This window comes from Maniola hyperantus, chromosome 7, assembly GCF_902806685.2.
Source record: "Maniola hyperantus chromosome 7, iAphHyp1.2, whole genome shotgun sequence".
NCBI lineage: Eukaryota > Metazoa > Arthropoda > Insecta > Lepidoptera > Nymphalidae > Maniola > Maniola hyperantus.
This window is the reverse complement of record NC_048542.1, coordinates 15,576,554-15,593,121: the sequence shown is the minus strand read 5'-3', so window position 1 is coordinate 15,593,121 and position 16,568 is coordinate 15,576,554. Positions and strand designations below refer to the sequence as shown.

The 16,568-nt window shown below is 37.7% G+C and overlaps 1 protein-coding gene across 1 annotated transcript in view; it reads right to left on the bottom strand.

The window, feature by feature from the left end:
* Incenp (Inner centromere protein) overlaps positions 1-10,472 on the bottom strand; it is a 29,178-nt gene extending 18,706 nt beyond the window's left edge. Inside the window, exons 1-11 of the mRNA XM_069500030.1 lie at positions 10,323-10,472; positions 10,060-10,183; positions 9,626-9,822; positions 7,052-7,166; positions 6,414-6,566; positions 5,054-5,167; positions 3,086-3,192; positions 2,334-2,400; positions 1,850-1,953; positions 1,014-1,077; positions 193-247 (exon numbers count right to left, since the gene is read on the bottom strand). Coding sequence (XP_069356131.1) covers positions 193-247; positions 1,014-1,077; positions 1,850-1,953; positions 2,334-2,400; positions 3,086-3,192; positions 5,054-5,167; positions 6,414-6,566; positions 7,052-7,166; positions 9,626-9,822; positions 10,060-10,183; positions 10,323-10,403 — 1,181 coding nt within the window. The 5' untranslated portion in view covers positions 10,404-10,472. The remainder of the gene's footprint in view (positions 1-192; positions 248-1,013; positions 1,078-1,849; positions 1,954-2,333; positions 2,401-3,085; positions 3,193-5,053; positions 5,168-6,413; positions 6,567-7,051; positions 7,167-9,625; positions 9,823-10,059; positions 10,184-10,322) is intronic.
* Between the last annotated feature and the right edge of the window lie 6,096 nt (positions 10,473-16,568).

Here is a 16,568-nt window from a genome sequence, read left to right as displayed (position 1 = left end):
CGAAACTTGCATGCCTGAGAGTTCTTAAAGGTGTGTGAAGTCTACCAATCCGCATATGGCCAGCGTGGTAGACTATGGCCAAAACCCTTCTTACTGTCAGAGGAAACCCGTGCTCTGTAGTGAGCCGGCGAGCGGTTGATCATGATGATCGCGATGGCGATAGCGACACTATTTTCACTATGATATACTTACGCAGCTTTCTGTAACCTTCTAGTGCGTTTTGGTCTCGGTTTGTCAGCTGGCGAAGCTGGAAGAAATATAGCAGTTATACTCTATCCGCGGAAATGAACTAGTATAGCGCTCTATCGGTTACGTAATCTCATACAAATGATAGAAACAAAAATCGCAGTGGGCGCTAATCATCATTTTCAGTCATCGGCAATCACAAACGAAACATGTTTTCTAATTGAATTTCAAATGTTTTTTGAAAACATTTTCGAAATGAATTTCGAATGTTTTTTTAAACCTTTTCGAATTTTATTTCGAATGTTTTTTGAAAATATGTTTGTGATTGGTTGGTGTATTAAAATGGTTAGCGCTCACCAAGAATTTTGTCTCTATCATTATTTTGTATGGGATTACATAACAGAGATGACAACTTCTTTCCGCGGATACTGTATAGATATACTATAGAGCAGCGCTTATCACAAGTACAATATAGATATACTAGCACACACCCGCGATCAGAGACTATTAGTGCTAGAAATCTGTAATTTGGCATGGGTATAAATATTAATCACCCCGCGCCGACAAAGTGGTGAAATAAACTTGTGGTAATAATTTTTTTTAGGGTAGCTTCCCTACATGTAAAGTGGGTACGTAGATATTTTGAGTTGCATATTAATGTATATTATAATTTTATTGTATCTATTGTATTTGTGATTGATCGTAATCCTATTAAAATATCCTTAATATTCATAACACAGGTCAGCTATAATAATAAAATTGTGACTACGGAACCCTACACTGCGCGTGGCCCGCCACGCACTTAGCTGGTTTTTTAATAAACTTACCAGTTCCATTTTGTACTGGCGCTTGAGTGTCTTTCTCCGTATCAGAATTGGTCACCTCTGCCGCCTGAGAATATTTATTCATAATTGAAGACAACATACGAAATAATTGCATTATGCTACAAAACAAGTATATCCCGAACAAAATGACTCCTCACGCGCCATTTTAATTCTATGAGTCAACTGCCGGTATGGTTCATCTTTAAAATAAGGACCAAAATCGTACTTTTGACATGAAATTTAACACAAAGTTAAAATGGCGCGTGAGGAGTTTAATTTTACGCGTTATATTCTGAGATACTGAGTAATTTGGCAATTTTAGGTGCCAGTTGTGAGCCTACTGTTTAAATTTCCAGGGCAGCGCTACAATTTAGTCTTTAACTTACAATTTAGAGCCTTTAGCTTAAAATTAATTTTCCGTCCTTTCTAGCAATATTAAAATGAAAAAAATGCAGATACTCTAATAGCTTAGAGAAAAACAATACAATCAACAATATTAAATTTTTTCTTTCCTCTCCTGTCTCTATGGAGTCTCTAGGCTGTGCTAAGCCTTGAGGAAAGAAGTCAGTACAGCGCTCTTTCTGTTACGTAATCCCACACAAATGATAGAGGAATATCTAGTGAACGCTAACCATTCTAAGGCACCAACCAATCACAAACATATTTTCAAAAAACATTCGAAATTCAATTCAAAAATGTTTTCAAAAAACATTCGATGTTCAATTAGAAAACATAGTTTCGTTTGTGATTTAGATTTTTTTCTCTATCATTTGTATGGGGTTACGAAGCAGAGAGGGCGCCTTAATAACTTCTTCCCGCGGATAGGGTATAGTAGTTACCTTTTTAGCCCTGGTCCGCTTGGGTCTAGTCTCTGGTGGCGGCGGGTCTTCGCTGTTCGTCTGCTTAATCGTGCGCGAGCTCGCCCGATTCGCTCTGCTCGAACCTGAACAACGAATATTTGCATTAAGCCTGGTGGAAGGCTTCGGCCGTGGCTAGTTACCACCCTACCGGCAAAGCCGTGCCGCCAAGCGATTTAGCAAAACGTGGATTTAAGAAAAACTACCATACCTGTTCCAGGCTAGCCCGCTTTCATCTTGGGCTGCATCATCACTTACCACCACGTGAGATTGCAGAAAAAACAGACTCGTGCTATTGCGTTCATATAATTCGCGCATACAAAACATTCATTTATTTTTAAGCATAATAGTTTTTGGATTTATCGTGCCAAATGTTTAAAAAAAATACCTGAGTACGGAACCCTCGGTGCGCGAGTCTGACACGAACTTGACCGGTTTTTTTTTAAATATATTTCGATACACTTACCTGTTTCATTTTCTATAGGCGCTGGAGTTTCTTTCTCTGCGTCACTATTTGCCTCTTCTGATGCCGCCTGATAAATAAATAAAAATAAATAAAACTTTTTTATTTGCGCGAGCACAGTACAAAACACAGAAACATACAGAAATAAATACCATTTTGAGTCACCAACCAATCCCAAACGAAACTATGCTTTAGAATTGAATTTCGAATGTTTTTGAAAACATGTTTGTGATTGGTTGGTACTCAAAACGGTTAACGCCCACCGAGATTTTTGTCTCTATCATTTGTATGGGATTACGTAACAGAGAGGGCGTCATACTAACTTCTTCCCGCGGATAGAGTATAGTAGTTTGGAACCCTCGTAGCTTTAGTTTTAAGTTTGCGTAACTATTATCACTATATCTTAGAAATCCAACATCTGACCATCAAAAAGAGTTATTTATTACCTATTCCGAATAAATCATTTGACTTTGACTTTAGTTAATAATAAAGGGTAAAGTATATAACTCGCCAACTTTATATATATTCTATGCCACTGACGTTTGGGTAATATAAAAGGTGGTCACTGAAAATCAGCGTTGGTGTACCTCAGATATTTACTATAGAGGTTTGTGTCTGAGGCGCCCGACGCCCGACATCTCAACACAAGCTGAGCCTACCTGTTCGAGGTGTTGCACTGTACAGGACTATATTGCCTACACCATGTATATGATACCTCGAATAAACATTTTTCTATTCTATTCTATTCTAGTTACCTTTTTAGCCCTGGTCCGCTTGGGTCTGGTCTCTGGTGGCGTCAGGTCTTCGCTGTCCGTCTGCTTGAGCGTGCGCGAGCTCGCCCGCGTCGCTCGACTTGACGCCGCTAAACAACGGATGACAAATTTACATCCATACTAATATTATATACTATACTAATGAATATATCCATACTAAAGATCTACACAATAGGCTAACTAGAAACAGAGACAAACTTGCAGCTCCTACCTTCCGCCTCAGGAAAGTCCAAAAGTCATTTGTGGGTATTGGTATTACCTTTTATAATAAAATCCCGCAAACTATTTTGGACTTACCTTTGCACAAGTTTAAAAAATCTATTAAAAATATTCTCCTGAAAAAAGCATATTACACAATTGAAGATTATCTAAATGATAAAAGAGCGTGGATTTGACTGCAGCTCGTTCCAGCAACGCACAAGACTGCAAATACTATTTTATACATGGCATAATCTTGTACCTATATCAAATATTTGAAAAGAGCAACCGCCGAGTTTCTTGCTGGTTCTTCTCGGTAGGAAAGGCATTCCGAACCAGTGGTAGATGCATCCGACTATTCGTAAGTACTTGTAAAAGTTTATACGAATAAAAAAGATTTTCATTTTCATTACATAAATGCGAAAGTCTATCTGTCTGCTAGCTTTTCACGGCCCAACAGTTAACCATTAACCATTTTCATGAAATTTGGTACAGAGTTAACTTACATCCTGGCGACAGACATAGGCTACTTTTTATCCCAGAAAATCAAAGAGTTCCACGGAATACTTAAAAACAAATCCGTTTATTCGATTCATATGAAAGTTGGTGCAGAGGTAGCTTGCGTCCCGGAAATTGACATAGGCAACTTTTTATCCCGGAAAATCAAAGAGTTCCCGCGGGATTTTTAAAAACCTTAATCGCCGCGGATGAAGCCGCGGGCATCATCTAGTTATGTATAATGCATTAGTGATTAGAACAATAGGCTACTTGACTCATATCTAATTTCGTCCAATAAATGATTATTTATTATAGTATTTTGCTTAAGACAAAGAAATATAACAATAACAATTATTAAAAACGCAGGATGGATATATAAATCCAATTTAAAAAAATACAGTTTTTATTTTTATTTGAAACTCAGAAAACGCTGTCAGCCATGATGTGACGTCATTAAATATGTAAACAAAGAAATGTCATCCCTATTGACTAACGTAGTATCCATATATATAAAATTTCAAGTCCTGACTGACTTACATCAACGCACAGCCTAAACATCTAAACAGCTGGTCCTAGATACATGAAATTTGGTGGGTGTGTTCTTTGTAGGTAAAGAGAAGGTATCCACTAGGAAAGGATTTTTTGAAATTCCACCCCTGAGTGGGTTAAATGGGGGTTTGAAATTTATGAAGTCCACGCGGGCGAAGTCATGAGCATAAGCTAGTTTTTATATATTTCTAAAAACTCATAGTAAACGTAAAAAATTATCGTTTTCTCTTTATAAATTGAATAAGTTATTAAGTAAGACTTACAACAAAGTGATCTTTGCAAAAATAAATTTGGGTTGCAGTCGTTAGTGATATAGGATCCCTTTAAGCAAGTCTTCGCGTGTTACGTATATTTATTTCACTGGACACTCTAATCCACAACTTTCCTGTGGTCTTTATCGATGCGTTTTTGCATTCTCGGATGATACAATAACGATAATTACTATATTTTTCATGTAAACTAGCATAGAAGTCATGTTTTTTAAACTTTGGGAGGTTATGCTGTTGTTTACAAATGCATGACGTCAGAGCACAGACAATCTATCGGCCAAACATGGCCGACAGTGTTTTCACCTGTCTAAGAAAAATATAAATATTAACCATTTAAGACCTACTTAAAAAAAGTGTCAACTAGCCTATTACGCGCCATATTCCTACAAGAGACCTATGTCCAGCAGTGGACGTCTATCGGTTGATGATGATGTACCTGTCTGCACGGGCACTGTGTCTGTCTGTTTGCGCGTGCGTCGGCTGCGCTGCGACGTGTTGCTAGCGTCATCGTCCGACTCCTGCGATTTCTCCTTTTGTACCTTGCGGCCCTCTGCAACGAAATATCACGTTATCACTTCCAGACCCTCAAATGTTGTGAACAATTGATCATTTTTAACATTCCATATCTGAAGAAATCCGACTCTATTACTAAAGGACGTTCCGGTACGATGCCGTGTAGAAACTAAAGGGGTATGGGTTTAATAAAAACTGCCATACCCCTTCCAGGTCAGCCCGCATCCATATTAGATTGCATCATCACTTACCACCAGGTGAGATTGCAGTCAAGGGCTAACTTGTATCGGAATAGAATAAAAAAATACTACGCCTCCACTGTCCATCCATCTGTCCGTCTGTCTGTCAGCGGGCTATATCTCGTTAACCGTAATAGGTAGAGTTGTAATTTTCACAGAATGTTATGTATGTATATGGAATGGCTCTAATATTTAACAATGAATTTCAGATTTTTTAAATTAGCAACATCGCATATAAGAGGACAGCATGACATTTCACAAGATGGCGGCGTTAGTTCTGATTTAGGCTACGCGCCAAAAGACCCATGTCACACTGTAATATTTAAAAGGCGGTCACTGAAAATCAGCTTTGGGGCATCTGGTACCTCAGATATTTGCTCTAGAGGTTTGTGTCTGAGGGGTCCGACGTCTCAACACAAGCTGAGTGGCCTGCCTGTTCGAGGTGTTGCACTGCTACACCATGCACACATACACAGGACGATATTGCCTACACCATGTACCACCTATATACCTCGAATAAACATTATTCTATTCTATTCTATTCTCACTGTATACAGTGCGACAAGGCTCTCTTGGCACTTCAATGATATTGACAAGGGGCGCTGTTGGAGAACAAAGGCCTAGAATATTCAAAAAGAAAAATAAGGACACCAACGTTAGTTCCAATTTTTCCCACGCGCCAAGATTATTAAGTCCTTAGTTTTAGAAAACTTGTAACTGCCTTCTGCAATACAGGGTTTTCCTAGTGCAGAGGGTAGGAAACTCGTTTCTTGTGTCTAAATTCTAAATTCAAAAATAAATTATTCTTATTCCTAAAAAAAAAAAAAAGATGTCGCACTGTACGCATGATACCGTAACCGTCATGTTAATTCCGGCTGTCACGTCACATGGACTGAAATTTTAACGTATTTCACTAAAGAAAACACCGTTGCTTAACTATCCGTGTGACGTCATGACAGCTCATGAACCTAAAAATATGGCGGGTAGCGTTTATACATTTTTAGATTTTCGTAATATACCGTATTCAAAAAACTGGTAACTCACTGGGTTTGGGCGCGGCGGGCGGCGGCATGGCGATGTCGTCCAGGCTGGGTTCCTGCTTCACCTGCACTTTGGCGATCGCCGGGGCCTCCGGGGCCTCCGGAGCCACTTCCATCTCCTCGGGCTCCGACGGCAGCGATATCTTCTCTTGTTTTACTTAACAATAACAATAGAAGATTTTTATTATTATTTTTTAAATTCCGATACAAGTTAGCATTTGACTGCGACCTCAGCTGGTGGTATAGTTCTTGCATTTCACAAAGGCCACTGACTCATGTTTGTGTTTAAGTCGTGTCGGTATACGTAAGGTACACATGTGTGCGTTTGACAGCGCTTGAACCGATTTTGATGATTCTTTTTTTGTTGTAGGACATAGATACTTCAGAGGTGGTCCCATTTTACTTTGGTGAAGATCTGATGAGTATCTTTAAAGACATTTTTTGGAGTCAGTGCCAATGAGGTGCCAATGTGGAGTCATAAAACAATATGAAGAGTAGATAGAGGGTTCGTGCGGCTAATTAGCACCGGCTCCAAAAATATTACTAGAGAAATACAATAACTTTAAAAATTAAATAATTTTTTACTTTTTAGTGTTTGTGGTTATTAAAGTCGGTTTTTATTTATTTTTTGAAATTTTTTACCTTGTACAATAGGTGGTGGGGGCATCATATTCTCCTTTTCCTCTTCTTTCCCGCGACGTCGTCTGCCCTTCTCTGAGGTTTCGCGACGGAGTTTTTGCGTTAAGTTCATATTCACCTGTATGGAGGAAATATCACTTGTTATTATTATTCTTGATTATATAAATTATAAGTCATCAGGTGGAGACAATGGTTGGAGTTTCTCTACATGATCAAATTAAAATTAGGAGATCCATAAAAGAACTAGAAATAGAAATATTCTATGAAATACTGGAATGTGACGTCACGTCATAATGACGTACTTTTTTAGTTTGATAATTTAAAATGGCTATTACGGTTAAATAAAACTAACAAAAGACGTGGACGTATTTTGGAAGATCCTTTATTTAATAATCAATGAGAAATAATTAATTTTTGATGCAGTCAATATATTTTCAATACCCAATCGCATCGCAACGTAGCAACAGTGCGACGTAATTTTTGCATGGATAGTTTTTTTTTTTTTTTAAAGTTAAAGACCTGGAGAGTGATATAGGCTACTTTATAAACCAGAAAATCAAAGAGTTCCCGCTTCAGAAATGATATATGCCAACACGTGGCGTGTGCAGGCCGTGCTACGCACGAGGCGCGGACGAGGCACGAATTCAAAACATCACGAACATGGCACGGTGAAGAATAAACTGTTTCATATTAATTATATGAAGCAGTAACATAGCCCGGCCCGCGCCACGTGTTGGCATAAATCATCCCTAATTTAAAAAAATCGGCCAAGTGCGAGTCAGGCTCGCGCAAGGAGGGTTCCGTACTAAAGTCGTATTTTTTCGACATTTTTCAGGATAATTCAAAAACCATGATACATAAAAATAAATAAAAATCTGTTTTAGAATGCACAGGACAAGACCTTTCGTATGATACCCCACTTGATATAGTTATCTCACTTCGAAAGTTGAAAATACTAATTATTAGTTCATGACCACAATTTAATTTTTTTTGTGTGTTCCAACTTTAAATTCACGGTTTTCTGATTTTTCCCCAAATGTCAGCTATAAGATCTACCTACCTGCCAAATTTCATGATAGGTCAACGGGAAGTACCCTGTAGGTTTCTTGACAGACAGACAGACAACAAAGTGATCCTATAAGGGTTCCGTTTTTCCTTTTGAGGTATGGAACCCTAAAAACCGAAATCCACGCAGACGAAGATCGGGCAATAGCTAGTAAATTAATCTAAACATATAAAAGGAAAAGGTGACTGACTGAAATTTGGCATGCTGATAACAGTGATAACTATTATGACGTAGACCTCTGCTAACAAAGGATTTTTGAAAATTCAACCCCTAAGGGGATGAAATAGGGGTTTGAAATTTGTGTAGTCCACGCGGACGAGGTCATGAGCATAAGCTAGTAAATAATAAGTAATAACTACTGAAACTACTCTCTTAATAAATGTACCAAGTCCATACAAAATGAGAACTCACTCGCCATTTTAACTCTCATGTCATGTCAAAAGTACAATTTCAGCCCTTATTTTAAAGGTGAACAATATAGTGCGACAAGGCTTTTTTGGCACTTGAATGACATTGACAGGGGGGCGCTGTTGGAGAACAAGGCTTAGAATATTCAAACAAGAACAAAGGGAACACTTGACGGCAACGTTAGTTCCGATTTTCGCCACGCACCAAGACAGTCTTGTCGCACTGTACTTTTGACATGACAGTTGACACAGTTAAAATGGCCAGTGAGATCTCAAAATGTACAGTGTGTACATTCGAATTAAAAACTAAAATACAATAAAAAGTGGGAAAGTCATTTGTGGGAATGAGTGTAATATTTTATAATAAAATTCCACAAACAATTTTGGACTTGCCTATACACAAGTTTAAAAAATCTATAAGTGTGCTCTTAAAAAAGCACACTTATAGATTACAGTCGAAGACTATGTAAATGATAAGAAAGCTTGGATTTGACTCGCTCCAGCAATGCACGGGGCTGCAATTGCTTGTACAGTATGGTATAACAATATTGTAAATTGATCACTTGAAGAGAGCAACCGCTGAGTTTCTTGCTGGTTCTTCTCGGTAGGAACGGCATTCCGAACCAGTGGTAAATTAAACTAGTTGACGATTCAAAAGCACTTGTAAAAGTTTACTCTAATAAAAATCTATTCTATTCTATTCAATTCTTTGAGAACTACAACAAAGTTACCCCATGTGTTGGAGTCACCAGAATGACACTATCGTCCAACATCTTCAATCTTCCTTTTATCTGTGACAAAAATGTACCTGTGAAAACTTATTTTGGCTCTTTTTAGTGTTCCGTACCTCAAAAGGAAGAAAGGATCACTTTTTTGTCTGTCTGTCAAGAAACCTATAGGGTACTTCCCAATGACCTACAATCAGTTGCGAGCCTATTGTCTAAATTTGTAGCATGCACTAAAATTTAGAGCCTTTAAATATAAAATTCGTGCTCCGTCCCTTTTTAGCAATATTAAAAAGAAAAAGATGCAGATAGTCAAAATTTAGTTTAGTTTAGAGAAAGACAAGAGAATCTGCACCACTTCTTAAACTTTATACTGTACCTGTTTACTAATAATGCTCTGTGCTTTAACACTAGCACTTCTCTTCTGCCGTTTCTCTTGTTCAGGACTCTCCAAGCCTTCCACCTCCTGTTTGCTGCGCTTCTGGGACCTTCTGCGCTCACCACTCTCGCTGGACGACCTCTCATCGTCACCTGATTGTTTACAGCTGTTGCCTTCTGGTATCTTGGGTGATGCAGCTGCAATACACCAAGTTTCAAGTAGTTTTCAAAGAACATAATAATATAATAAAACTCCTTATTCTAGTGACAAAGTTGCGTGGAAGCAACTGTCTGAACTTTCCGTTGGTCATTGTTGTATTGCTACTACAGATTGTATGATTTGAAAAGAGCAAAAGTAATGTTTCTTGCCAGCTCTTCAGCATTAGTACAGCCTACAGTGTTTTGAATTGAAGAATAGTTAGTAAAACTACTTACTGTCGTCCTCGTGTATACTCTGAAGGGTTGTTCCAGCATTCTTATCCTTTTGAGCTTTCTCCCGGGCTTGTGCCTTGTTATTTAGTAACTCATCCTCCAATTTAGCAAAAGACTGAATTATCTCCTGAAAACGAAATTTCAGACACAATATATAACAAAAATCACTGTTTATTTCACTTCACCACTAAATACATGGATAAATCACGCGAAAATCGTTTTCGAACACAAAACTTATTGCAACAAGTTATGTCGGCGTATCGTACCTTCAAGTCATCTTGCTTAGTACTTGTATAGGTATTTTTTATTTCAATGACTTTCGAAAGAAATGCATTGAAATTGAACATAATTATTGGAAAAATCTTCACTTTTATCACAAGTTTTACATTTGACAAACGCTCTAAAACATTACAATCGAAAACCGTTTGAAATTGAAATTCGAATAATGCCAACACTAGGATAACTGGAAGTGACCAATAGCATTGCTTGTTCGATACAGATAGTATTATTGTATCTTTAGTCTATGATTACAGTGGAGACGGGTAACATTAGAACTAGTACAATAGCGTCACCCAAAAGACCAAGAAATCTTCCATAATATAAAAAGACTTCCCACGCGTCATTTAACTCTACATCTTTAAAATACTCACGGTAACAATTTTCCCGTTTGCTTCCCGTTGCTGTTATCTGTTACTATAAAAATGTTACCCCGTTACTATAACAATGTTACCCGTAACTATAAATGTTTCCCGTCACTATAAAATGTAATAATTATTATTTAGTTATTTATTATTATAACTTACGGAGCTAGAGGAACGAAAAAACCGGCCAAGTGCAAGTCAGACTCGCGCACCGAGCGTTCCGTACTACAGTACAGTCGTATTTTTTCGACATTTTGCACGTTATATCAAATGCATAAAAACTAATAAAAATTTGTTTTAGAATGTACAGGCAAAGCCGTACAAATCGTAAACTTTTACAAAATATAGGAATTTTTCTCGCGTTTTTTTTTGGTAGGTAGGTACCTACCTATCATACCAGTAACCATCAGTAGGTACTAGGTATCACCTGTCTTCGTTTTTGCTAGCGTTTTGGGGTTACACCATAGCCTTCGGCAATAAAGAAGGCTGTGGTTACATCCGGTATAATTTAGACTTTATCAACAGTGCGAAAATATAATATGTCCTATAAAAATTATATAATAACGTGTACAAACGAGTAGGTACGTAACGTATTTAATTTAGATGGCCGGTGAATGTACTTACTAGTTACCTACTTACTAGTGAATGTCATATTTTGAACATTCGCGGATGCGAATGCGAATATCTGCTGCCAGAATTCGCGAATGCAAATGCGAATGCGAATATTCAGTTTTTGTTTTTATTATTTTAAATTTGGCACCATTTGTCTATCTATGGCTCGGTGACCTTGGCGGCAGTCCCGTTACCAAAATATGATATTATTTAGAGAAGACTGATAATTGTGATTACGAGGTTAAATTACTTTTTTATTAGGTAGGTACATTAAAAACACAAGAAATTAATGGATTTTGTTTTATTAACCAACTAGTTATCATATATTTTTTTTAAGTACCTACTCAAAACATTCGCAGTAATTTCGGGGAATGCGAATATGCAAAAATATGCGAATATCCGCGAATGCGAATATTCGTCACATCGCTAGTACCTACCTATATTTTTACGGTTATGACGCTCTATTGGAACGTAAAACTTTATGAAAATTTTATTGCTCTTAAAATTGCTTTAGCGCCGAAATTACGAGTCCTGACTAGGGTGGCCATAAAGTTATAATATTACTAGTTTCAATCCCCGCGACTTGGTTCGCGTGGATTAAGGTTTTTAAAAATTCCGTGAAGACTCTTAGATTTTTCGGAACAAAAAGTAGCTGATATCACTCTCCAGGTATTTAACTATAGAAACAGCTTTACTATACCTATGCAAAAATTCATGTCTATCCGTTACGACGTGATTGAAAGACAAACCAACAACCAAACACACTTTAACATTTATAATATTAGTACAGGAAAAATAGCATTATATTTTGGCGGCAAAATACAATTTTTTGCTCGTTTTTATAGATAATGCTACGGAATCTTGCGTGAGTCCGACTCGCACTTGGCTGGTTTTTCGAAATATTTTAGTAGCTGATGCACCGAAATAAAATGCAATATAGGACTGATACAAGCTGCAGGAATCGCGCTGACTAAGGAAAAGCTAAGTACAGTCGCCCCTAAAAAAATACCACAAAAATATATTTGGAAAATGTGCTTATCTGTTCTATTATATTTATTTTTACGTGTGATCTTTCAACGGTGTGTATTTTCGTTCGACATTTCTGCAACTGGATCTTACCCGATCTTACCACTTTTATAAGTTATGAATGCACAGAAATCTTATTTTTGAATGGCGCAAAAATATCTCAGCCAATCACAGCGCGCGTTCGTCTGCTATTAGTTGTTGCCTACGCGCCATTTTCTTTACGCGCCATGGTTATCACGAGTCTCTGTAATTGTTGTTTTTTTGAAAATCCAGCAGTGATATGATAAGTCTATGAAGTCCAGCAATAAGATTCGGTTTTAGTCGGCGTTAGGGCGTTTATGCACTCATTTGTATTCTAATTTGACGGATCTAAGATTCATTTAAGATTTATTCATTTATTGCATGATTGTATAATAAGAGAGATGTTAAATATATTATTAAGTAGATACCTACATGCATCCTACATGTCACAATCTGCTATGCAATGACGTACAATATTGAAGTATCCGGATCCGTCAAAATAGATTTAGAATATTTAAATTTTGATTCGTGGTTTGAAGGATCTGTCAAAACTCAAAATACGAATCGAATGAGTGTACAAGCGTAGGTACGTACGTTTTGTATGACAGCCATTTTGCATGGTATTTCATGAATCACGACAACGAACTGAATACGAATGAGTGCACAAACGCCGCCCATAGATTTAAAAAAAAAAATGGCGAGAAAACGTGCAGGCGGGTCACCTGATGTCAAGTGATTACCACCGCCCATGAACATTTGCAGAACCAGAGGAACCTCCAACGCGTTGCCGGCCGGCCTTTCAGGAATTTGTTGGTTCGTCCTTGGTTGGTTAGGTTAGGTTAGGTTGCGCTATTCTGCGAAAACAAATTTTGACGATACGATTTATAGAAGTGGTAGCTGTGCCTAACATGTTTTTGTCGGAGACTGTACGTAGGCGTCACTCGGGCGCGTATTTATTGAACGGAGCCGCGCGGCGCGCTGTACGGTCGGTGGTCGGCGGTGATGCCAAATTTGTCACTGCAGTTGAGCTAAGTGGAAGCATGTAAGAATACCGGGTCTAAACGCTAGAAACTTAACTAATAATAATTTTAATGACAGCATGTTGACATACTTTTTTCCACTTTTGATGTCTGTTTACATAATATTTTGTTAATTTTAAATGTAATTGACATTTTGTAATCGCAATATTTTATTTTGTTTCGTACTCAATATTCTCCTTTAAATACTAATAATCATTGATGAATTATTTAAATTAGGTATATATTTATTGACATTTATTGTACTTAATACACTGTTTCCAAAAAAAATTTGTAACACCACTTCACGTGTATTTTTTGCAATAAAAAATTATGAATTATGAATGAATTATGAATAATTATGGTTATTGTTATACTTAGTTACGTTTAAAAACTGCAAGTTACCCAAACTATACCTAGCATGGAGTGAACTCCTTGCTAGGTATAGTTTGAATGGAAATCACCATATTCTCGATCTGTTGCGTACTATAATACCATTTTGCATTATAGGGGTAGGTATATAGCTACGTAAATAGGTAGGTACATAGACAAAACAGTTTTTCTAGAGAAACATTGAATCACATAAAATGTAAGTGTAAAAGTTATCCCGGATAGCTTCAATCCGGATTTAAAGGACCGGAACAAGAACCTATCCTCGTCTCGAAGATTTCACTAACTTACTTAAGAATTTATGTAAGCCAACCCTTCGCTCGCAAATCGGCGGGGAAACAATACCTTCAGTACGCGCCAGAAAATATTGCAAGTATATACTTACATCGACCTTTAGAAAGAGCGGCAAGCGGTTTTGTGGAGCGTTGTCTCTGTCGTCGAGACCGACAAAACGTCACATAGGTATGAGTGACAGAGACAACGCTCTACGAAGCCGAAATCTCATTTTGAAGGTCGATGGTCATATAATATAAAATCCATTTTTACTTATAGCACAAGTAAATGGAAACGTCTGAAAACCGTGAATTTATTAAAGTTATTTCTTGTACGATATGGTACGGAACCCTCCGTGCCCGAGCCCGATTCCCACTTGACCGGTTTTTGTCTGTGGCTCACTACTTCTTGGCCTCTAGAAAACCTCCAAATAAACCATCAAATGTAACATTTGCTCCAACGTTTGACTGCCCCAGTCTTGAATACAGCTGCAAATATCCTAGATGTACATAAATTTGGCGCGACGCTCATGAGAACTGCCAGGTGTCGCGACCTATATTTAATTTATGAGCTTCTCCCCGTCTTGTAGGGATGGCCAATGGCAATCTTAACATCGATAAGTAGGTACCGAGTGATTTTAGGGTTCCGTACCTCAAAAGGAAAAACGGAACCCTTATAGGATCACTTTGTTGTCTGTCTGTCTGTCTGTCTGTCTGTCAAGAAACCTACAGGGTACTTCCCGTTGACCTAGAATCATGAAATTTGGCAGGTAGGTAGATCTTATAGCTGACATTTGGGGAAAAAATCTGAAAACCATGAACCATGGTCATGAACTAATAATTAGTATTTTCAACTTTCGAAGTGAGTGACTATATGAAGTGGGGTATCATATGAACGGTCTTCACCTGTACATTCTAAAACAGATTTTTATTTATTTTTATGCATCATAGTTTTTGAATTATCATGCAAAATGTCGAAAAAAATCGACTGTATTACGGAACCCTCAGTGCGCGAGTCTGACTCGCACTTGGCCGGTTTTTTGTGTGGATATAGTTAAAAAGTAAAAAGCCCTTAGTTCCTACGGGGTTTTTATAAATCTAAATCCACGCGGACGAAGTCGCGGACATCATCTAGTAGAAAGATATAAATAGAGTAGCTTATGCTCGCGACTTCGGCCGTGTGGACTATACAAATGTCAAACCCCTATTTTACCCCCTTAGGAGTTGAATTTTTAAAAGATCTTAGCGGATGCCTACGTCATAATAGCTATCTGCATGCCAAATTTCAGCCCGATCCGTCCAGTAGTATAAGCTCTGCGTTGATAGATCAGTCAGTTAGTCACCTTCATATATTTAGATACTCGTAAATTCCTGTCTTCGTTTGTCGATAACGGATATCGACAAGCCATCGGTAACATCACCATATCACCTTTATAAAGAAATTCCAGCACTTTTCTAGAAGTACCTGAGAATATTATTAAATATTTTCCACTAGACATGTGTCCGCTATAGCTTAACTTAAAACCGCTGCCGTGCCTATAGCGTACCGTAGCGTTATTGTCGTAGCTAACAACGGTTATCAGTTATCATCTATGACGAACCACCTAACAACGCAACACTGCCAAAGCTGGCAACTGACAATGCATTGTTTGGTTTTTGGTAACTAGAAACGCAATAATTATGCCTTCTCTTTCTTTCTTTCACTGAAAGCTGAGAAGGAGCGGTTATTGGCTACCGGCTTAGTAACTAAGAACTTGGTAAACCAAAGCCGACCTTATCTCTATTACGCTAAGGCTTAACTGTACAAGTACTTGTCCATTACACTTTGATCTCTCAATCTTAATACAGTTAGCCTTAGAGTAATAGAGATACGGTCCTCTTTGGTTTATCAATCTTCGTGAAATGTTTTTGGTTAACTGGACTGTGGCAAACTATTCTTGCAGGCGTCCACTATTGTTTGACCTATGTCAATGATCAAATTAAACTTTGCTGCTATGAACTTAAGGTTGTGATTACTTCACGATATTCATGAAAGTAAAATTGGTTTTATTTTAGTGAATATGCGCGCGCTAGCTATACAGACGGTATTGATACGGCAGCTAGCTTAGTTACTACTACGGAAACCGCTGCGCGTTGCGCATATTAAATTAGTTGAAACACAACTCTGATACCGATATTCGGCAACAGTTATCAATATCAGTATTGAAACTAAATAACTGTTGATTAACCGTTGCCATAAATAGCCAATAACGCCCATCTTTATTTTCCACATTTCCAGCCTGTTGAATTTTATTTGAAAAGCACATAATATTATGTAGGTTATATTTAGTATAAAGGAATATGGGTAGCTGAAATCCAATAACATTTCATGTGCAATTCTGAAAAAAATGTAAACAGCTATTTACTTTTTAAGGTTCCTTACCTTAAACGGAAAAAAGGGACCCTTACCTATAGGATCACTTCGTTGTCTGTCTGTCGTGTCTGTCAAGAAAACCTATAGGGTATTTCCCGTTGACCTAGAATCATGAAATTTG